The sequence below is a fragment of the Piliocolobus tephrosceles genome, chromosome 5 (assembly GCF_002776525.5).
Source record: "Piliocolobus tephrosceles isolate RC106 chromosome 5, ASM277652v3, whole genome shotgun sequence".
Lineage (NCBI taxonomy): Eukaryota > Metazoa > Chordata > Mammalia > Primates > Cercopithecidae > Piliocolobus > Piliocolobus tephrosceles.
Window position 1 is genome coordinate 42,142,676 of NC_045438.1, and position 24,220 is coordinate 42,166,895.

At 38.1% G+C, this 24,220-nt stretch overlaps 1 protein-coding gene across 18 annotated transcripts in view; it reads left to right on the plus strand.

Moving 5' to 3' along the window:
* Positions 1-24,220, plus strand: part of AIG1 (androgen induced 1) — a 275,458-nt gene that overhangs the window by 85,254 nt on the left and 165,984 nt on the right. For 16 of the 18 annotated variants that reach the window (XR_004228941.1, XR_004228940.1, XM_031935551.1 and 13 more), the window contains one exon: positions 15,157-15,258. The exons of 1 other annotated variant lie outside the window; for it this stretch is intronic. Coding sequence is in view for 15 of the 17 variants with exons in the window: in XM_031935551.1 (XP_031791411.1) it covers positions 15,157-15,258 (102 nt within the window). In the remaining 2 variants the exon portion in view is untranslated. Of the gene's footprint in view, positions 1-14,861; positions 14,970-15,156; positions 15,259-24,220 lie in introns of those variants that run through there. One more of the 18 variants, XM_031935561.1, reaches the window with a different exon arrangement.

A 24,220-nucleotide genomic window follows, 5' to 3' on the forward strand; every position in this document is an offset into this window, starting at 1 on the left:
TTTTAAATTTATAATTGATTCCTCCACCCATTTTAAACAAGGATTTGAGGTGGTGTAAGTCAAATCTGTCACTCAGGCAAACACTGTAGCATCCTGAGCCCTGTTGTTCATCAAAGGCCTTCTGTAATTAATCTTGACTGTTTGGGTAAGTGCCTTCTATATTATGGTGTTAAGAAAGGCAGAGCAACTTTCTTATGCCTTTTATCTTAAAAAGGGATGGAAGTAAGGAAAATGGAAAGAAGCCTTCAATAGACATTCTGGCAAGTTCTGTTATCGTATATTGAGTGCTAAGTGCCAGTCACTAAGCTAACCACTATCATATGATTTCACTGACTCTAGAAGAGGATCTTACCTAATAAATAAGAGACACTGAGCAACAAGAAGCCACTTGTCCCTACAGATTGTGATGCCAGGAAGAAGACTGGGCCCATTAGGGTGGGAAAACTGCTGCCATCCTGGCTGTAGCAGCTGGTTCTTTTTCTGCCTCTGTCCTATCGAAAGAAAATGCCTGCCCTATGAGATCTGATCAGTGATGTTTGATGAATGGCATTTGTGCTTGAAGCATCTCAAGCAAAAAGGATAGTAAGAGAGGAGAAAGAAATAAAAGCCCATGAGCGAAAAAATAACCCTCATGAAGTAGATTTACGTTGGATCCCCAGGTTCCCCTTCATCGATCAGTGTCAAAGCAGATGTTTCTCCCCAATCTTGGCACCTTTCTCAACTGCTGATACTCAAAGTTAATTAGTTTAGTATAACTGTATCTCTTAATTGATGAAAAGTGTTTTTCAATAACAAAAATATCTATCATTGATCCACGATTCTAGATGGGGCCTAAGCAGGTAGACCAAATGCCAAGAAAGAAAGCTCTGAAGTGCTCTCAAGCAGAAAGATTGCAGACTCGTGGACAGTCTATATCCATCTTTGAGTCATATTGATTCCAAAGATGACCATTTATTTGCTGACTCCTCCCACTTTATTTATACAGCATAGATCATCATAGAAAAATTTTAAAGGCAAAATGCAAAAGTTCACACCAATTTCCACAATAAGCACTTATTACCCTTATAATAAGAACGTCCCACAGAAAGGTATTGGAAAAGTCCTCCTACAGCTACTTACTTTTGGGAAATAATTCACCATTGTGTTTGTAAGTGTGCTCACATTTAAAGATGTTCATGTTCTAAATGTAAATGGCAAATGGTTCATAGAGAAAAACAAAAAATATTGGTGTGTTATTGATACAATACCAATAAACAAATATGCCAGCCTCTCCAAAAGTTCTTTTCCCATTGCAAATTATCTGTATAACTTGCTATGTATTTTCCTAGTTTTTAATGTATATAATCTAAAATAAACAAAACAGAAAACCATAGCCTTCCTCCTCTCCTAGCCCCATAGCAATTCTAGAGCAGTGATATAGTCATTTGTGGGTGTCCTAGTGTGCTTGGAAGTCCCGAAATGTTCTTGTAGCCCAGAACACTCTGTTTTGTTAGTCTATTTTGAGATAATCCTTCTCTCAGTCAATGAACTTATGCTAAGTAAATGATTATAGACTAAAGATTAAATCATAAAGATAAGTAATTTATGTTGTGAAAAACTTATCAGGTGGACTAAAAAATTATCAGATTGCCCAAACTCTCCCTAGAGGCAATAACTTCGAAGAAACCAAAAGGGAAGCCGAATTCTGGGTGAACTTGAATTGGATGATACTCGTGGCAGGTAGTCAAATTACTATAATCTGATGAATTCATTTGTACAACAGGGATTGACTGGCCTGGTAGACCAGAATGCTTCTTTGGGTGGCCAGGGAACCCTGTCCTGTCTACAAAGCTGGCGATGCATTTTTGCTCTTTAATGCCCATACACATACTCACTATTATGATCATTTTCCTCCTGTTAGTGTATCTTTCTTGGGTAGGCTGTATTTCATTTGATTAGCCTTCACTTTCCACTGTTACAGTAGTATTCTGGTCAATAGTATTCTGTTACTCTCCTACTACACCCAAGGCATAAAATATAGGCATTGATACATACTCATTTAATATAGAATGCTTCTAAAAAAAAGCATGGTTGGCTTGTTAATTAACTTGTACTAGATTGGATTAAATTAGGTGTTTCTTACTTTTATCCTCAGGTAACTGAGATATGTTTAGCTGGATGTCTCTCCTGTGTACTTACAGCTACCCTTTGGATACTCACATTAATGTAATTTTATCAAACAACTATAGTCCCCTTTTATTTAAAAAATGAGACAGAAAGACAGCAAGAGTTTGATTATTCAGTGATTTTATGGTGGAGAAAAGGCCCAAATAGTTTTTTTTTTCCCAAAAGAAACTTAAATCAATCCTAACTGATAGGGGTTCCCTAGCATATTAAAAATAGTCTTATGTGAGGTTTATGGATATCTGTTTAATTATTTTATTTATTGTCACTTGACAGAGAGTGAAAGAAGTCTTGCTTTATTTATCTGGAGTGGAGTTCAGTTCTAAATGGATCTAACTCTGAGCCCATAACAGGAGGGTTAGTTATTAGAGTGGTAAAATGTTCAGCTTATGGGATAATCTCACCTGTGTGAGGCATAAGACAACCAGATGTACAAAAGTTTCCTCCCTCCGGGCCTTATTTTCACCACGCTCTACCCTCTCACAATGCACACTTTGCTAACCAGACCCTTCAGACATCACTCTTCACAAAATAAGACTGCCACCACTAGAAGCCAAGCCCAGGCAATTTGGATTCTGTAAGTGGGAAAAAAATCAACCCTAATAGCCATCATTCTCATGTTTTGGTCAGTGGTAAAACTGACCAGATAGAGATGCCTGAGGCTGTGAGAAGAGACAGAACTGGAGGAGTATGGCAAGCTTGGTGCGGTTTCAGCCTGAAGTCACAGGGATGACACAGGGTACAACCTCAGAGACCCCATCTGCAAATCCAGAGAGACAGCTAGTCACAGGGATCCATCTATGCAAGCTGGCATTCTGGGGAAAGATTCCACCTCAAAGATAAAGTGAGAATATGATGGGAGCCTAGTAACTAAAATTTGAGTAGGGAAGGAAATGTTCAAGGTACAAGGCAAGACCTAGGTATCAGTTAGGACCAGCAAGTATTCTAAGTCACTATTGCTTCCCTTTCTTATGGATATGAATTTCCTAGAGGGAAGATGTACCTGGTCAAATAATCCTGGTTGAAATGCTTTTTTTTTTTTTTTTTTTTTTTTTTGAGATGGAGTCTTGTTCTGTTCTGTCATCCAGGCTGGAGTGCAGTGGTGCGATCTGGGCTCACTGCAAGCCCCGCCTCCCAGGTTCAAGTGATTCTCCTGCCTCAGCCTCCCGAGTAGCTGGGACTACAGGTGCCCGTACGCCCGGCTAATTTTTTGTATTTTAGTACAGACGGGGTTTCACCATATTGACCAGGCTGATCTCGAACTCCTTGCCTCGTGATCCACCTGCCTTGGCCTCCCGAAGTGCTGGGATTACAGGCGTGAGCCACCGTGCCCATCAGAGATTTTATTAAATCATTTATTACTATAACAGACAAGAATGCTGCTACCCTGTGGCCTTGTGAGGCATGTTCAATCCAGAGGACCAACTTGATGATTTTTCACCATTCATGACCATTTTCCTTTCCCTTTAGTTTTTTTCTAGAATGGTTAACCAGATTTACTCACCAAAAGTTGAGTTCCGACTATATGCAGGTTCTTCTAGGGGACCCAGAACTAGCTATGAAATAATAGTCTTTGGCATTTAATTTATTTATTCAGCTAATTATTAATAGATTCAAAAGTATCTAATATGTACAAAAAGTGTTTAGAGAGATTGCAAGTGGCCAGGTGTGGTGGTTCATGCCTATAATCCCGGCACTTTGGGAGGCCAAGGCTGGAGGATCACCTGAAACCAAGAGTTCGAGACCAGACTGGAAATGAAATGAAACTCTGTCTCTACTCCCCCTGCAAAAAAAATTGAAAGCACAGGGGTCTCACTGCCTGACCTCACATTCCGGTTTGGACATTATTAACTTTTTGACTCTGGGAAAGTTACTAAAATTAAAATTTTCTAAAGATAGGTTTTTTCATCTGTAAGAGTAGGTAAAATAATAGTAGCTACCTTAAAGTAGTTATGATTCTTAAAGAACATGTTGCTTTTGAAATCTCTGGCCCATAGATTGTTAAGACTACACAAAGGCAAACCAGCCTTAATAAAGCACTGAGAAAGATCGCATGTGTATAATATTCTCAAAATGATGAAACTGTAGTGATGAAGAACAAATCAACAGTTGCCAGGGGCTAGTTAAGGTTGTGGGGAGTGTGTGACTATCAAGAGTTAGTACCAGGCCCGCCGGGGCGATAGAGTGAGACTCTGTGTAAAAAGAAAGAAAGGAAAAAAAAAAAAAGTGTTAGTACCAGGGAGTTTCTTTGTGATAACAGAATGCTTCTGTATCCTGAGCAGGGCAGTTGTGATACAAATCTATATGTGTGATACCGCTCCCACCTCTACCAAAAATGAGTGCATGTCAAAGCTGGTGAAACCTGAATTTGGTCTGTAGGTTATAGTATCGGATCAATGTTAATTTTCTGGTTTTGAGGATGTACCATGGCTATGTAAGATGATATCACTGGGGAAAGCTGGGGGAAGGATACACGGGAACACTGTGTTGTCTTTCAATTTATGAGTCTTAGATTATTTCAAAATAGAGGGGGTTTTGTTTTGTTTTGTTTTTGAGACAGTGTCTCTCTCTGTAGCCCAGGCTGGAGTGCAGTGGTGTGATCTTGGTACACTGCAGCCTCCACCTCTCAGGTAAGCAATTCTCCTGCCTCAGCCTCCTGAATTGCTGAGATTACAGGCATACACCACCACATCTGGCAATTTTTTTTTTTTTTTTTTTTTTTTTTTTTGGTATTTTTAGTAGTGACATAGTTTCGCCATGTTGGCCAGGCTGGTCTCGAACTTCTGTCCTCAAATGATCCACCTGCCTCAGCCTCCCAGAGTGCTGGGATTATAGGCAGGAGCTACTCAAAATCATTTCAAAATATAAGGCAGGAAAAGAGATGGGACAGTGTAACAGAGAAGAGATAGATTTTGTCTCTGCCCTTATGGGGTTTACATTCTACTGGGAAGAGAAACCAGTAATTACACAGTCAGTTATTTCTTTTTTTCGTTTCTTTCTTTTTTTTTTTTTTTTTTTTTTGAGACAGAGTCTCACTGTGTTGCCCAGACTGGAGTGTAGTGATGTGATCTCAGGTCACTGCAAGCTCTGTCTCCTGAGTTCACGCCATTCTCCTGCCTCAGCCTCCTGAGTAGCTAGGACTACAGGCTCCCACCACTACGCCTGGCTAATTTTTTGTATTTCTAGTAGAGACAGAGTTTCACTGTGTTAGCCAGGATGGTCTCGATCTCCTGACCTCATGATCTGCCCGCCTTGGCCTCCCAAAGTGTTGGGATTACAGGTGTGAGCAACCGCTCCTGGCCTACAGTCAGTTATTTCATGGTAACTGTGCTCATGTTACGAAGGAAAAATGTAACGTGCTATGAGAGCATGTGCGAAGACAAGGGGCTGGAAGCTGGGACAGCTCAGGAGAGGCTTCTTGTTGTGGGGGTGATATCTAAGCTCCCATTTCTATGGTAGGGTGAGCTGGGTGGGATGGTGGGAGGTATTTTAGGGAAAGGGAGCAGAATTGATGGGGACCTGGAGGGTGAAAGAGCCCTTAGCAGCTTAGAGGAACTGGCCGCTGTGCAGGAGTCAGAGTTAAGTAGGCCAGTGTTCCAAGCACAGTGTTGTGGGGGTCAAGGAAAGAAACAATTATGTTTGACAAGAAACTGGGGGAAGAAAACAAGTGCACCATGATAGCAGTAAAGGATAAAGCTTAGATTTTGAATGGGTTGTTTTTTAATGAATTTAAAGCTGCAGTTATAAAACCCACAAAGGAATGTATACTTAGAGTATGTGATGAGTTTGGGAAGCCACGCATAGTCTGGTGAAGAGGGTCCCTGGAAGAAGCTGGAAAGGGACTGGGAAGAGCATCTGGGGTTTGACCACAAAGGAAGTTTGATTTTTTGTCCTGCAGGCATGGAGGAGCCATTGGGACTTTTGAACTGGCAAGTTCTTCAGAGTTTACTCAGACACCAAGATAAAGCATAGATGGAGTTAAAGAGAACTGAAGCCGGTGAGCCTGGCCAAGAGGCTACTGCAGGTGTCCAGGATAGGGACATTAGAGCCTGAAGCTGGGGTGAAGGCAGTGGTACTGGGACAGGGAGTGACAAAGGAGCCTCATGTCAGCAGGCCCAGCCAACAATGGGGGCCTCAGATCCTGGAGCATCTCTCCTAGTATGTAGATTGGTACAAACGTAATTTTGCTTTTTGCAAATTATCCCTCTGAGGTCTCATGTAGGTACATAAAAACATACATGTAACACATCTACTATGGCCTTGTTAGAAACTGGGAAATTGGAAAGAATGCATATATCCATTAGTGAGTGCTTGAGTAAACTATGGTACATCATCCTATAGTGGGGTTCTATGGATCACTTTAGAACCATGGAGTATTTTCTTAAAATATTAAGTCAGAAGAATTGCAGAAGACTAGGTGTAGTATGACCTAATTTCATAGAATAATGTGTAGAGTGCATTTTACCTATGTAGAAAAAGATCTTGAAAGATATACCTCTCCCTTTGGCAATAAAAATCTTTGCAGGTGAAGATTGTAAAGAATGTTTACTTTTTATACATTTCCTTATAGTGCTTTATTTATTACAAATATGTTCATGCTTCAATGTATCTGTCTGTTGCACTTCTACATGAACGGTGTTGTCTTAGATTGGACTCCTGTGACCAGGCTCTGAGATGCCGAAGGAGGCAGCCCTTGGGAGGTGCCCCTGTCAGGAAGTAAGGAAGACAGCATTGGGCAGAGAGAGAAGCTCACCCATATTGCAGTTGTAACCGAGACACAGTAGGAGCTCTTGAGCTGGGATGGCCCTTCAGAGTCATCCTAAATTTGGGTAGGGTCTTTGTATCCTTGCATTAGTCAGTCATTGGGTTTGTACTGCCTTGAGGAGGGAGCATGACCTTGGGCTGTTCCATTCCCTGTAGCTGAGGGCAACTCCCATTGAAGGATGCAGCTGAGAACGGCCAGCAACTGATAGTCCTAAGCACTGGCCAATGGATGCCCTGACTCTGAAGAGGGGATCTGGGAAAGCACTACAGTATCCATTACAGTTATTTGGTGTAAGTTTAAAATTTATTTTCAGACCTTGCAGACCTTGCTTAATTATCTTAGCTTTGCTTTCACTAATACAAAGATAAAAGAGGAATAAATGATTATCTCAATGTGAAAAAAATTAAAAGAAATTAAAAAACCTTTTTGATTAAAAAAGTCTTGGCAATTAGGAGTAAAAAGCAATTTATTTGACTTGATAGAGAGTACTTTCTCCAGGTTCCCCTTTCTCTGAAGGTGTAGGCCCTCTGCGGGCCAGGCTCTTCTGGCTTAATTTCCTCCATCACGTTGTGTGGCCTCAGGCCTTGCCTTCCACCTCCTTGACCACAATCCACAGAGTGCTCTGATTCTCATATTGATATTTGCCTCCAGGCAGTCCCAGTTTCTGAGTTTGCTTCTGTTTTCATTTCTCCTCTCTTCTTCTTTTTTTTTTTTTTTTTTTTTTTTTTTTTTTTTTGTGGCTCCTAGTGATTTCCCTTCCTTTCTTGTGTGCTCAGCAATACATTTAAAAGTATATTTGTTGTAATTTATTTAGCACCTAGTGTTTCACAGCAGGAAGGTTTTTCAGTGTATCTAGTCCACAGTTCTGCAGAAAGCTAAACCCCAACTGTCTTCGCCGAAGGCAATTTTTCCTTTTACTGCCTCTAATGTGACTTTCAGTTTTATTTTTTATGTTTTATTTATTTCATAAGTTCATTCACCTTTATCCCCTTCTCCTCTTGCTCTATCTTCTCTTGAATCTCAGTTTTTCTTCTTTGACCTCTTTTCTTTAATGGAGAATTATTTGATCATGAATTATACCTATTGGGGCAAACTTTTCTGGTTTGTGTCATTCCGCTGACTTCTTAAAATCATCTTCCTCTTTATGTTTTTTGTGGTATCTATGACTACATCCCATACTGTTTCGTTTCTTGTGGTTATGCATTCTTAAATTGGTTTGTTCTTACCGAGCCAGCTATTTGTGAAAGGATAGAACTGGAGACAGGCTAGGGAATGGAGCTAGGGCAGCTTGAATTTCCATCTATTTTCCACGACTGCCTTGTCCTGGAGAACGGCCTCTGTGTGAGCTCAACTCATTTCTCTCTCCTCAGCTCATTTTTATCACAACCCTTTTGGATGGTGACATAAAGCTTTGTTTCCATCAGGTGAGCATGAGCCATATATTCAGGCTTGTTACCACCACTCTTTTCTTGTTGACCTTAGTGCACCCACATCCTGCTCTGGCAGAGATGACACACTAGCCCGTTTCCATGTTTAGCATCGTCACCTCTGACCCCTAATGCCAAACAGGGATCAGAGCATTTCCCCAGTGCTTCCATGCATCGAGACCTCATGTTCCCAGCAAGGGTCATTTAATGTCCTTCAGGGTTTGCCACCTGTAAAGACTGCTCTGTTCCGCTCGCTGAACCAGAGAGCTGCAGGATCTTGTTTCTTCCATCAGAGTCTCCCCATGTCCTAGTTTAATTTTCCTAACACTTGGCAGCCTTTTAAAGAGTGATGTTTGGATTATGGGCGTTTCCTACTGTTTCATCAGTTTTGCTTCTATTTCTCATTCTACTAATTTTTGGTTGACTTAAGGAAAGACAGCTTTCAGTCTTGCTCTTGACCTTGAAGTCCAGAGGATTATTATAGGATGATAATAATCCACTTAAGGAGGTGAGGGAGGAGCTATCTCATAGATGATCTGAGAAGGGCTGGGCCATAAGAGTATCCTGGAAAGAAGGAGATTTCTTCCTTACACACAGAAGGACAAAAATCTACAGGGAACATACAGGAGGAATTTTAGGTCAATAGGAAGAAAAAGAGTAAAAAGGTACTTGCTCCTGTGGGAGATGTGGAGTCTGGCATGTACAAGGAACAGCAATAGACTTTATTCTTTTATTCAGCAAATTTTTATCACATCCATGCTCTATGCCAGGCAGTGGGAAACCAGTAATGAACAGGACAAACCAATTCCTGTTCTCTGTTACTTCACTTTCTCATAGAGGAGCCACAAAACAAGGAAGAACTGAGCAGCAGCAACAACAGCAGGAGCCTGTTGTCTGCCAGGTTCTATAATAGACAACAGAGCAGTGGAAGGTCCAGTAGAGGTGTTATTTAAGCTAGACCTGAGAGAACAGAGAATCCAGCCATGTGAAAGGAGGGAAAGAGCATTCCTGGCACAGAGTAGAAAATGCTATGGCCCTGAATCGGGAAAGAGCTTAATACTTTTCAGGAACAAATTACCGGTTGGACTTGAAGGAGCAAGACAGAACATGGCACAGGCCGAGATTGGAGGGAAAGGAAGGAACCCAATCATGTAGGCATTTGTAGGAGCTGGGTTTGTATTCTATCATTACTTCCTGAGTCAGTAGAGATAATGAAGAACAGAAATCTAGGCAAATATGGATAAATTGTAAATGTACCAAAATGATGAAGTTAAAACCCATGAAAAGAAGAGCATAACATCAACATGTGCTTTGGCAATTCTCTATATGGAGATTCGGATTTTAAGATAATTTGGGCAGAATTCATGGCATAAAAAATTAACATTACTCACAGACTTACATTCTAAGGAGAGGAATTCCATGTCATCCTTTTAGGAATGAATCCTAGAAACTGATTGTCCTCTGGAACAAAGGAGACTGTGGCATTTTGGAGAGCCCTAAGCTTCACTATGCGTTTCTGAATTTGAGGGTATGGTTGAGGAAAATCAGCCAGAAGGAGAGGACTTGGACACCCAGGATTCCATAGATCTTGAATGTAGGAAGGCAAGGGTCCTGCTGAAGGAAACATTCACTCTTTGCATAGGGGCCCTCAGAGACGAAGCCAGATAGCATGCACAACACCCAGCTTGTTCTCATGCCCACGCTTTCTCTGTTTGCATAGAGAAATCACAATTGGAAACATTTCTAAAGATTACCCTTCTGCAACAGAAAGAATTGACTGGAAAGTAAGTCATGAAAAAGAAATCTGGAAGCAAGGTAATAGAGCCCCAAACAGAATTTAAACTTTTTCCTATGAGTATTTGGTAAAGTCTGAGTACTGACATACCAGAATATATATAAGATTTTATCCAGTTGAAGCTGCAGACTTTAAGGATGTATCCATTTCCTCCCCTCTTCCCTCCTTCCTTCCCTCCCTCAACAGTGAATGTTTGAGATGATGCTATCCAGCCTTTATAGACCAATCTATAGATAAGTGACTCTTCCTTTTAGCCTTCTTCATGGCAAATTTCTCTCCAACATCCTTTGCATTCTAATTGGTCTTACCAAATTCCAAAGAATTTCCCATTAACCAATAAAATTTCTTCTTAGAAGTGGACTAAAGCTGAAGTTTCAGCTTCTGTTAGACTCCATGTGAGAGACTCCTTTCAAAAGGAGGCAAACTGTGAATCCAATTTTCTTTTGGCATTAATTTCCCAGTAGTTCTGGGAGTTCAAATGAGACATCAGTGACTAGCTGTCACTCAAGTATTTTATCTCAAAGCTTAAAGGACTGGAAAGTGACTGTGCTCCTTCCACTCTCAGTTCAAGTACAGTATTCTGTTCCTGGCAGCCAAGAAGCAGCAGGTGTGGGATGAGGAATAGCTGGCCATTGCTCCTGGCCAGAGAAGGCACTTCTTCACAACAGTGGAAGGTTTCAGTATCACTTAGCCTGTCCAAGAGAAACTATTTTTGTTCCATATCCATGCCCTGGTAGGAGAGTTCAAATTTATTTTGGGTTTGCTGATGGCTATACTATCAGGAGGATATCAGTGCAGGAAGCCAAGAAGCTACCATCTGTTCTGTGTTTGTATCTAAAGAATTATTTAGAAGACTGATTACTCAGTTAGCTGGGCCTCCTGGCCTTCTAGTATTACACTTAGAAAGATAACTAACACTTTCTTGAAAGTCACTTCACTTTTAATAACCCATATAATTCCCTCAGTATAAGGTAGGGATCAAAGTATTAACCAAAGCTTCACACTGAGTCTCATGTGTGGTGGATGCTATGAATGATCACTCATGGTGAACAGAAAGTGACTCCTAATAGTGGTATGTTAGTAAATATTTAACAGTGGGCTCTCTCTAGGGAAAAAATACCTGATACATAGCATTTGTCAGTTTCCATGATGAAATATTAAGAACAATTTTATAAATTCAAAAACATAGATGAAATACAGCAATTCCACAAAAGACAATAATGACCAAAATCAACTCAAGCAAAAGTAGGAAGCCCAAATGGCCCTATATTTATTAAATAAAATGAATTCACAAATCTACCCACCAGAAAAATTGCAAGTCCAGACGGCTTTACTAGGGAAGTATATCAATTGCATAAGGAATAAATTACACTAATCTTGCACAAAACCCTTCAGAAAATAGAGGAGGAAACACTTCCCAACTCATCTTTTGATTCCAGAATTTATACTATTACCAGAATTAGGTGAAGACATTATGAGAAAGGAAAATTACAGATCAGAGATCAGTATACTTCATGAATAGAGATGAAAAGAAAATTCTTTGCAGAGTATCAGCAGATTGAATCCAGTAAAAACATATATATATTTATATAAATTATAATATATGATGACCAGAAATGTAAGGTTAGTTTGACTTTCAAAATCAATTGATATAATTCACCGTATTAACAGAATAAAGAGGGAAAACTATGTGATCATCTCAAGATATGAAACAAAACCATCTGAAAAAAATTCAAAAATTAAGCACTTATTCATTGTGTATGTATATTATTCCCAAATAAAGTAAGAATAGAAGAGATTTTCCTCAACTTGATAAAAGACAACTAAAAGAAGCCTGCAGCTAATATCAAACTTAAGTGTGGAAAGACTGAACACTTTCCCTAAGATAGAGATGAAGGCAAGGATGCTCACTCTCCATCACTTCTATTCAGCATATTGCTGCAGGTCACAGGCAGTGCAATAAAAAAAAAGTAAAATGCATAAAATTATAAGGGGGAAATCACTGTCTTTATCTGCAGATCGTGTTAGTATAAAATGCAAAACTATTTCTAAAATAGCGACTAGAACTACTACATGAATTTAGGAAAGGTGTAAAATATAATGTCAATATTCAGAAATTGGTTTATTTGTATAAACTAACAAAAAAGAATCTAAAAAATATAATACTCTCCACAATAGCGTCACAAAACATAAAATATTTATGGATAGGTTCAACAAAATACATGCAATATCTGTGCATTGAAAACCAAAAACATTGCTGAGAGAATTAAAGAAGACCCAAGTTAGGGGATATAAATGATCTTCATGGATTGGAAGATTCAATATTGTTAAAATGTTAGCTCTCCCCAAACAGTCACCATGAGAATTCTAGTAGGATATTTGTATAAATTAACAGTCAGAGATTCTAACATTTGAATGGAAATGCAAAGGACTTAAAAGAGTCAAAACAATTTGGAAAGAAAGAACACAGTGGGAGCCTATGATAAGCAGAATTCCAACATGACGCCAAGATTCCATCCCCTGCTGCACCAGTGTGTACAATCCCCGTCCACAGAGTATCAGAGAGACCCGTGAATATGATGGGATGTCATCCCCTTGATTAGGTTATGTTATATGGCAAAGGTGAAGGGATTTGCATCAGTGGCTTCATCCAGGACTGAAGTGGCTTCATGCCTATGTTTAGACACCCAGACCAAATGTAAACCTTTGGTCCTCACCCTCCAGAAACAGATGTGCCTTTACCACCCTCAGGTTAAGGCAAACACACATTTATTGCACAGTCTACCTTCGGGTTCAGACTGGAGGGGGAGATCCACAAATGCCCCGAGGCATACTCATGAGTATGTGGGCAGGGAATTCCAGGCTCACAGTTACTCCAGGTGTAATCTCCAAGGGAAGAGGTGCACGCTCCGTATAGACAAGCCACTTGGCCACAGGATCTCTTCACTCCATGGGAAGGGAGGAGGCTCAAGGTAGCTGATGTAGAGCCTCCCCAAGCAGAACATCTCAAACTTATATGTGCATAAGATCTTATTGAAATGTACATTTAAAAGCTTTCAGGTGACATGAGTGCTGCTGATCCGCTTTGAATAGCAAGGCTGGAATCATAGGGCGGGGTAGTACTACTGTGATGCCTGGTGATGCATCCCTGGCATCGGAGCACATGATCAGCCCTAATTGGTTTGGTGTCACTTGTCACATCTATCCAGCAAAAGAAGTGAAAACAGGAACGGCTATCTTTAATTGTTTACTGTCTGTCACTAATATCTTTAGGTGTGATATCTCATGTAATCCAAGTACCAGCTTAGAAACGCTAGCCAGTTGCTTAAAGACGTTCTTCTGATCTCATAGCATCCCTTATTTTCAACCTTTTATCTGTCCCAGTTACCCAAGCCATTGTGCTACAAAATCCCTAGGATCCTTAAGTTTTCCTAAACCCTCTTTTTCCTAAGTCCTCATTTTCACAGACCTCAACACAGCCTGGGAAAACATCCTGGTTGGTTCTATTACAAAATCTTGTTATTAGATCTCTGTTGGGTCCTCCTGATTCATGACAGTCTTCCTTTTAAATATTCTATGGACTTCCTAGTACATTATCCATAGCAGTGTCCCAAGTCCTTTGTACTCAGCTCTATTTCCAACTGTCAGCAAAAGTGCTTGCATTTCACTTTAAAGGGAAGGATGCTTCATCTGTATTTATAATCCTAATCCCTTTCTTTTCCTGAGCCCTGCTTATCAGTCATTCCCTTTCTATCTCCTTTTACTCTGACTTTTAGCCAATCAAAATACTGCCTGGATCTCCTATTTTGTAAGATCATACACACCCTCCTAATCCCTGTTACATGTCTCAGACAGCCGGCCTCCTTTGCCTTCCCTCACTGCCCATTGCCATGAAACGGGAGTCGCCTTTTACTGCCTCTACCTGCCACCTACCACCACTTTAATTTCTTTCATTCTGGCCTTTTCTTCCACCAACCTACCAAAACCACCAATTTGAAGTGGCATTAAACTATTTATTATTTTTATTAATAAAATATGGGAGCATGAATGAGATATAAGATGAAGTCAAAATTGTTTCTAATATTTATGCTATATTTTTCCATTTCATAGCATTTTTTATTTTGAGACATCACTCTACAGAGACTTTTATCTCTTCCTGTGGGATGGTTCCCTTTCTATGCTACATTTTTTGACATTTACACTTCTTCTTTTAAATTCAGTGCTGAAGGTTAAGACCTCGCGCCATTCATTATTTTATCTGAACTTCTTTTCTCACCATTAGTTGGAAGAAGGGTAAAATAATACATTGAGTATTCTACTCTCTTTTGATGATTATGTTGCTGTTGGGCCAAAACAAACCTTTGGAACTCAGATGAACTTCTAAGTTATTCCAAGAGAATTAGGAATCTTCCTTTACCCTCCATGGACCCAGCTTCTCAGTGCAGCTAAAGCCCTTGCTTAGTCTGTATAAATTAATACATTTGCTGGAAATGTGACTTTAGGAGATTTTATAGCAGTGGTTTCAATGCTGCTAGTGGTGAAGTGGAAATTTGAGAATGTGAAGATTAATTTAAACCACATGATGGGTTCAAGGAAAAGGGACATACCCGACAGTTTCCTGAACGTGTGCTAACCCTAGATAGTGGGTAATGGGATCCGAAAAAACCACCAGTGAACTTTTAAACCCTCTCGAGAGGAATCAGACCAGTACAGTTAGCCCTGAAACGGAGCTGTTCATGAAAACAGGCCTCTTCTTTCTGCCTCAGAAACCAATCCCTTTGCCTGAAAGAACACAGTTGGGAGATCAGAGACAGAGGAGGCACCTTAACTTTTACTACTAATGGAATGAAGCTAGACCTGTGTTTCCAATCATTAGCTGGTTTACCGATCTGTCTTTCATCATAGATTCCAAATTCTGTTGGGTTCTTTTAACTATTGTTAACCAATAAATTGTATGTTGTGAGTAGTCAATGAACTTGAAATAAAAGATTTCTTTTTCCTTCCAGTTTGTTGTAGCAGTGTTCTGGATCATTTATGCCTATGACAGAGAGATGATATACCCGAAGCTGCTGGATAATTTTATCCCAGGGTGGCTGAATCACGGAATGGTGAGTGGATTAAACCAAATGGCTTTCTTTTATTTTAAAAAAATCTATTAAATAGCTATTATCTGCTATTTAGACCTTCCATAGAATTTGCCTAAAAATCCACGAAATCTTGGAAGGTTATAATGGGAGATTACAATTAGAGAATACTGTAATATTTACTGAATATAAATAGAAACTTCTTCCCATGGAATTGAGTCATTTTTCAAACTATATAGTAGATGAATCCACAGATTATTAATGTAGGTGTGTCAGTGGTGTTAAATAATATAACTAGCCAATTCTGGGATGAATTTAATTTCTGTGCCATTAGAAGGCTTGTCCTCAGAGCCCAGGTTTGGATTCCCACCTACACAGCCATCAACCCTCCTCACATTGACAGGATTTTGTTGGAAGTAACTACTGCAGCTGGACAGTTTCCCTCAGATGGGCAGCAAGGCTGTTACTTTCTCTTGGAGATCTGTTGCAGGCATTTGGAGGTGTCTTTAGCAGTGGGATTGTTTGCCTCTTAGGGTTCTGCCCAAGTTAGGGTGTTTGCCTGTGGCTTTGAGGCCTTTTCCTTCTTCTCAGTCTAATTCTTTCTGAAGCTTTAGCCATGATGTTCCCCTCACTAGTTTCAAATCCAGTGCTTTGGATGGTTTTCACATCATTTTACAACATTTGAGGATATATTTTCTGCAGTGAAATTTTGTGTCATCTTCCCTTTCAACTTTTGGAATTGAACACTACTTTATTATTAACTAAGAAGCATGCATTTTGGTTACAGCAGTTTTTAGAACATGTCCCGGGGTGTTCCTGGTGAAAAGGGCAGCCCATCACAAGAAATTATAGGGGAAGGAAGAGCTGGAAATCATGAGCCTTGAGTACAAAATAACAGTTTCCCTTCTGCCCCCAATTTTGGTATATTTGAAGAAAAGTGGTGTGTCTAGCAAACAAACATCACTGTACTGAAGGGTTTTGATCAATCCTTCCTTAAGCCAATTCATCAAAAGTGGCATATCTCAGAGAACTGGATTTTTTTTTTTTTTAGTTCAGTTAGAGCCACACTCTTGAAGGATAAGCATGGCACTTCTGGTCTATTTCCAAACACATCAGCTGGGTCTTGTCAGTTCAGTTTAGCCATCCACAGGGCCTGGCATGGTTACTATGGCCCTCTCCAACTTTTTCCTTTTCTTGAATGTGAAAAGCACGTCGTAACTCCATGCCTTTGCAATCTTCTGCCCCAAATGCTCTTCTCAGTCTTTCCTGACAAATTCCTGCTAGCTTAGTTCCTATCTTCTTTAAGAAGCCGTTCCTAACTCCCCAAGCAAAGTTAGCTATTCCGTTACTTGTGCTTGTACAGCACTTTCATATCTCTATTATGCATGTCTGTATCCCCACAGAAATATTAAGCTCCTAGTGCAAAGCAGCCTTTGAATTCCAAGCACTTTGCCCAGTTGTCTGGCATACAGTAGGATCAATATATATTTATTAAATTGATGAATGAATTCACTATAGCCGATTTCCATAATTCTTTGTCAGTTACATAGCTACTGTTTATTTATTTATTTATTTATTTTTTATTTTATTTTTATTTTTTGAGAATATACTGTGTGCCAGGCACTCCACGGTGATTGTATCATTAAATTTTCACAATGGCACTGCAAATAAGGAATGATCTCAATTACAAATGAAGAAACTGAACCTCAGAAGGATTATATAATTTGCCCAAATGACATAGCTCAGGGTGGTAGAAGTGGGATCTGAACGCAGGCCTGTCTGGCCTCAAACGTGTGGCCACATTTTATCTGAACAAGCAAAACATTAATTGATTCTTGATAAAAAGAGTAGCATTGTATAGCTTCTACAACAGTAAATTAGCAAAATATAAGAGAAACATCTTTAGGGTATTTTAAAGCTTACTTTCAAGCTGTTTAGCATATTTTAGCTGTCTAAGATAAACCAGTCAATAATTAGGTATGTATTTTTAAGAAAAAGACATTATGAAATTCCTTATCTCCAAGAGCTGAGTTGTAAATGGAGATAGGCTTTGTAAGTCATCACTTCAAACGTTACACCAAAAAACACTGTTATGTGTTCAATCAGGAGCAGGCTGTGGCCTATTATGTGTGGCCTAATATGTGGCAGGCATATTCTTGTACAAATAGTATCCTTTGTGACATCTCCAAATATGAGTGGGAGTAATATCACCTAGATAACTCATTAGAGTGTCCAAATTGTGAGTATTAAAGGGAGACTCCTGAAGTTGCAGCCTCCAGTTGAATGTGAAATGATGTCAGTTACCTTGTTCTGACATTAGGAGAAACTTTGCTGACAACAAATAATTGCATCATGTGCTATAGAATTAAAGTCTCGGCCACTTTGGCCTATTGTTAACAGGCCTGAACTGCACAATATTACCTTTATGCCAGAGAATGAATCACAGCCTTTGTGGATCCTGGTTCTAAATTTTTAATGTTTTGAACAAATGGTTTATTAAGCATATATCCAGCCATTAGAACTTTGACTTGCCTCTGTTAATTTTACCTTGATTCACTTTGATGTCTTAAAATTCTTACTCCTGGAGACAAATACTACTTAGAAACACCAGGAGGAATTGAATGACACAAATATTTAGGAAAGAAAAAAGATAAATTAGTTAATATGTCAAATCCTCTAAGATAATATGAGCTCAATAGATTCTTTCACAATGAATTCTGTGTCCTAATAGTGATAAATGACAAGTTCTTTGTTTTTCCTCATGTTCCAATTGATAGTTCCAGAATTACTGAGGAGAAAGAAGTTGTGGCATGGTGGCTCAGGCATATTTTGCAATATTAAGCAATTTACATTACTTGAATTCTGTATCTGTGTAACTATAGCTACAAAATTGATAAACCATGATGCTGATCTTTTAGCCTAGCAATTAAAATATGAATATTAAATGCTAGAATTATGAATAATTTTCATAAAATGTGTAATAAAATGATATTTCAAATAAATGAGCATTTTCTTCTTTGTTTAAATAATATTTTAAGTTTTAATAACTATTATAATTTGTATTTGCTTTTAATTCTAATTGGTTTTTAATATTAATTTAAAAATAACTCTTTTAAATATATGGAAATAAGTCCATTCAAAATTTCTTACCAGTCTGGATAACTTGGTGAAACCCTGTCTCTTAAAAAAAAAAAAAAAATTAGCTGGATGTGGTGTTATGAACCTGTAGTCCTAGCTACTCAGGAGGCTGAGGTGGGGGGATTGCTTGAGCCCATGATGTCAAGGCTATAGTGAGCCATGATCATGCTACTGCACTCCAGACTGTGTGACAGGAGTGAGACCCTGTCTCAAGAACAAAAAAGTTCCCACATTTGTTTTAATGTATGTATTTTAATTGAAAATTCAGATTGTATACATTTTGATTGTAATTTTATTTTTGATTGATCTTTTAGATTATTACTATCAGTAGAGCGAAAATTTTGTGAAATTTTCCATTCTAATAGCATATTTAATAATTTTGCTGAAATGAAAGCAAGGAAAATATAGTTTTAGAATATTTATACTCTTATTATATTAAATATTAAATATTTATATTTATAGCTTATAAATATATATGCTTTACTGCTTATCCAATCACATATTTTCTATTTTGTTTTGTAAAACTACATATGACAATGTAGGAGGATAAAACATTTTATTTAGTACTTCATTAGCTTTATTTGTAGCTTTTTTCAAAAATGTACATGCTTATTTTAATTTTCAATGGGTACCACATACATATGCTATAAAATTTAAATGTTTCCCTGCCTCCTTTGTATACCAGCTACTTAATTCTATTTTCCTTTACTTGTACCTTTTAAAGTTAATTTTAGCACACATGTAATAATTTAACATAGTTACAGGGTACAGAGTGATATTTCAAAACATATATATAATGTATAATGACCAAATCAGGGTAATTAGCATATATATATTCTCAAACATTTATCATTTTTTTATATTGAGAACATTCAAAATCCTCTCTTCTAGCTTTTTGAAAATATACAATAAATTATTGTTAACTATATTCATTCTATATATTGCTCTAGAACACTGGAATTTATTCCTCCTATCTAGCTATAATTGTGTGTCTCCTAACCAACCTCTCCATACTCTCCCCTCCTGGCTAGCCTTCCCAACCTCTGATAACCACAGTTCTACTCCCTACTTCTATGAGCTCATCATTTTTAGTTCCATCTTCTTCCAGATCTTAGAGGAAAAGCTTTCAGCTTTTGTCTCTTTAGTATAATGTTGGCTGTGGGTTTGTCATATATGGCCTTTATTGTACTAAGGTATATTCCATCTATACCTAATTTGTTGAGAGTTGTTATTGTAAATGATATTTAATTTTATCAAATACTTTTTTTGTGTCTATTGAGATAATCATATAGGCTTTGTCCTTCATTTTGTTTATGAGAGGTGTCAAATTTATTAATTTATGTATGTTGAATCATCCTTTCATCTCTGGGATAAATATAAACTTTTGGATATGCTGTTGGATTTTAGTATTTTGTTGAGGATTTTTGCATCTATGTTCATCAGAGATATTGGCCTATAGTTTAATTTTTTGGTTCTGTCCTTGTCTGATTTTGGCATCATGGTAATGCTGGCATCATAGAATGAGTTAGGAATAATTCCCTCCTCTTTAATTTTTTGGAATATTTTCAGAAGTATTTGTGGTAGTTCTCCTTTATAAGTTTGGTACACTTTAGCAGTGAAGCCATTCTGCCCTGGGCTTTCCATTGTTGGGAGACTTTTTATTACTTATTCAATCTCATTGCTTGTTCTTGGTCTACTCAGGTTTTCTGTTTCCTCCTGGCTCAATGTTGATAGGTTATATGTGTCCAGGAATTTATCCACTTCTTCTAGGTTTTTCAATTTGTTGGTACATAGTTGTTCATAATAATCTGTTATGATCCTTTGTATTTCTTGATCTGCAGTCAAATGCTCTACCCCTGAGCTGTACCCTCTCCTGATCCTTTGTAATTCTATGCTATCAGTTGTAATGTCTCCTTTTCTATTTCTGATTTTATTTATTTGAGTCTTCTCTCTTTTTTCTTGGTCTACCTAATGGTATGTCAATTTTGCTTATCTTTTCCAAAAACACAAGTATTTCTTTTGTTGGTCTTTTGAAATTTTTTGTCTCTATTTCAATTCTGTTCTGGTATTTATTATTTCTTTCCTTCTATTAATTGTAGATTTTGTTTGTTCTTGCTTTTCTAGTTCCGTGAGGTGCATCTTTAGGTTGTTTATTTGGCATCTTCCTTTTTTAGTACTTCATCAGTTTTAATTATAAATTTTCTTTGTTTCTTTGAAATCTGATTTCTCAGAAATCACCACTAAAGAATTTATTCATGTAACCAAACACCACCTGTTCCCCAAAAACCTATTGAAATAAAAAAAAAATCCATTCAAATGAAAAAGAAAAAAAAAAGAAATAAAGAACAAAAAAAAAAAGAATGAAGGAAGCCTGCAGGACATATGGGACAACATTAAAGAAACAAATATTCCCATTATAGAAATTTCAGATGAATAAGAGACGGGAAAAGGCATAGGAAACTTATTCAATGAAATAATAGCTGAAAACTTTCCAAGTGTTGGGAGAGATATGAACATCCAGATACAGAAAGCTGAAATATCAACAAGTAGATACAACCAAAAAAAAAAAAATCTCTTTGAAGCAAATTATAGTCAAATTGTAGTCTTTTATCCCTCACCCACCTCCCACCCTTTCCCTTGAGTCCCCAAAGTCCATTGTATCATTCTTATGCCTTTGCATCTTCATAGTTTAGCTCCCACATATGAGTGAGAACATAATGATGTTTGCTTTTCCATTCCCGAGTTACTTCACTTACAATGATAGTTTCCAATTCCATCCAGGTTGCTGCAAATGCCAGTACTTATTTTGTTCCTTTTTATGGCTGAGTAGTATTCAATAGTGTGTGTGTGTGTATATATATATATAATCACACTTATATATATATATACACATATATATAATATCACATTTTCTTTATCCACTCATTGATGGGCATTTGGGCTGGTTCTATATTTTTGAAATTGCAAATTTTGCTGCTGTAAACATGCATGTGCAAGTGTCTTTTTCATATAATGACTTCTTTTCCTCTAAGTGGATACCCAGGAGTGGGATTTCTATATCAAATGGTAGATCTACTTTTAGTTACTTTAGGAAACCCCATACTGTTTTCCTTAGTGGTTGTACTAGTTTACATTACCACCAACAGTGTAAAAGTGTTCCCTTTTCACCACATCCCCACCAACATCTGTTATTATTTGATTTTTCAATTATGGCCATCCTCACATGAGTCAGATGGTTTTGATTTGCACTTCCCTGATCATTAGTAATGTTGAGCATTTTTTCATATGTTTGTTGGCCATTTGTATATCCTCCTTTGAGAATTGTCTATTCATATCCTTAGCCCACTTTTTGATGGGATTGTTTGATTTTTTTTTTCTTGCTGATTTGTTTGAGATCTTTGTACATTCTGGATATTACTCCTTTGTCAGAAGTATAGATTGTGAAGACTTTCTCCCATTCTGTGTGTTGTCTGTTTACTCCGCCGATTGTTTCTTTTGCTGTGTAGAAGCTTTTTAGTTTGATTAAGTCCCATCTATTTATCTTTGTTTTTGTTGCATTTGCTTTTGGGTTCTTGGTCATGAAGTCTTTGCCTAAGCCAATGTCTAGAAAGGTTTTGCTGATGAGCCAACCTCTAGAATGGCTCCAATGAGATGATCATGTAATCTTCTGTTTTTAATTCTACTCACATGGTGCATCACATTTATTGACTTGCAAATGTTAAACCATCCCTTCATCCCTGGTATGAATCCTACTTGATCATGGTGGATTATCTTTTTGATATGCTGTTGGATTCAGTTAGCTAGTATTTTATTGAGGATTTTTGCATCTATCTTCATCAGGGATATTGGTCTGTAGTTTTCTTTTGTTGTTATGCCCTTTCCCGGTTTTGGTATTAGGAGGATACTGGCTTCATAGAATGATTTAGGGAGGATTCCTTCTTTCTCTATCTTTGGAATAGTGTATAATAGGATTGGTACTAATTCTTCTTTGAATGGCTGATAGAATTTAGCTGTAATTTAGCTGTAAATGTGGCCCTGGACTTTTGTTATTGGTAGCTTTTTACCTACCATTTCAATCTCACTTTTTGTTATTGGTCCATTTAGAATTTCTATTTCTTCCAGGTTTAATCTGGGGAGGTTGTATATTTCCAGGAATTTATCCATTTCTTCTAGGTTTTCTAGTGTATGTGCATAAAGGTGTTCACTGTAGTCTTGAATGATCGTTTGTATTTCTGTGGTATCAGTTACAATATCTCCCATTTCATTTCTAATTGAGCTTGTTTAGATCTTCTCTCTTATTTTCTTGGTTAATCTTGCTAATGGTCTATCAATCTTTTTTATCTTTATAAAGAATCAACTTTTTGTTTCATTTATCTTCTGTATTTTTTTTACTTCAACTTCATTTCATTTTTTTTTTTTTTTTTTTTTTTAAGACAGAATTTCACCCTGTTGCCCAGGCTAAAGTGCAGTGGTACAATAATCTTGGTTCACTGCAACCTCCACCTCCTGGTTTCAAGCAATTCTCATGCCTTAGCCTCCTGAGTAGCTAGGATTCCAGACACGCACAACCACACCTGTCTAATTTGTGTATTGTATATTTTCAGTAGAGACAGTGCTTTGCCCTATTGGCCAGACTGTTCTTGAACTCCTGACCTCAAGTGATCCACCCACCTTGGCCTCCCAAAGTGCTGGCATTAAAGGCATGAGCCACTGCGCCTAGACAACCACCATGGCCAGCCTAGTTCTGCTCAGATCTTGATTATTTCTTTTCTTCAGTTGGGTTTGGGTTTGGTTTGTTCTTGTTTCTCTAGTTCCTAGAGGCGTGACCATAGACTGTCTACTTGTCGTCTTTCAGAATTTTTGATGTAGGCATTTAATGCTATGAACTTTCCTCTTAGCACCACTTTTGCTGTAGCCCAGAGGTTTGGATAGGTTGTATCACTATTATTGTACAAAGAATTTTTTGATTTCCACCTTGATTTCATTGTTGACCCAATGATCATTCAGGAGCAAGTTCTTAAATTTTCATATATTTGCATGGTTTTGAGGGTTCCTTTTGGAGTTGATTTCCAATTTTATTCCACTGTGGCCTGAGAGAGTACTTGATATAATTTAGATTTTCTCAAATTTGTTGAGACTTGTTTTGTGGCCTATCATATGGTCTATCTTAGAGAATGTTCCATATACTGATGAATAAAATGAATATTCTGCAATTGTTGGGTAGAATCTTCTGTAAAAATCTGTTAAGTCCACTTGTTCTAGGGTATAGTTTAAGTCCATTGTTTCTCTGGTAACTTTCTGTGTTGATGACCAGTCTAGTGCTGTCAGTGGAGTATTGAAGTCCCACACTATTATTGCGTTGTTGTCTATCTCACTTCTTAGGTCTAGTAGTAATTGTTTTATAAATTTGGGAACTCTAGTGTTAGATGTATATATATTTAGGATTTTGATATTTCCCTGTTGGACTAGTCCTTTTATCATTATATAATGTCCCTCTTTAAAGCAACTGCTGTTGCTTTAAAGTCTGTTTTGTCTGATATAAGAAAAGCTACGCCTGGCCAGGCACAGTGGCTCACGCCTGTAATCCCAGCACTTTGGGAGGTTGAGGCAGGTGGATCACGAGGTCAGGAGTTCAAGGCCAGTCTGGCCAAGATAGTGAAACCCCGTCTCTAATAAAAATGCAAAAATTAGCTGGGCATGGTGGCAGGTGCCTGTAATCCTGGCTACTCAGGAGGCTGAGGCAGGAGAATCACTTGAACCTAGGAGGCAGAAGTTGCAGTGAGCAGAGACCATACCATTGCACTCCAGCCTGGGTGACAGAGTAAGACTCCATCTCAAAAAGAAAAGA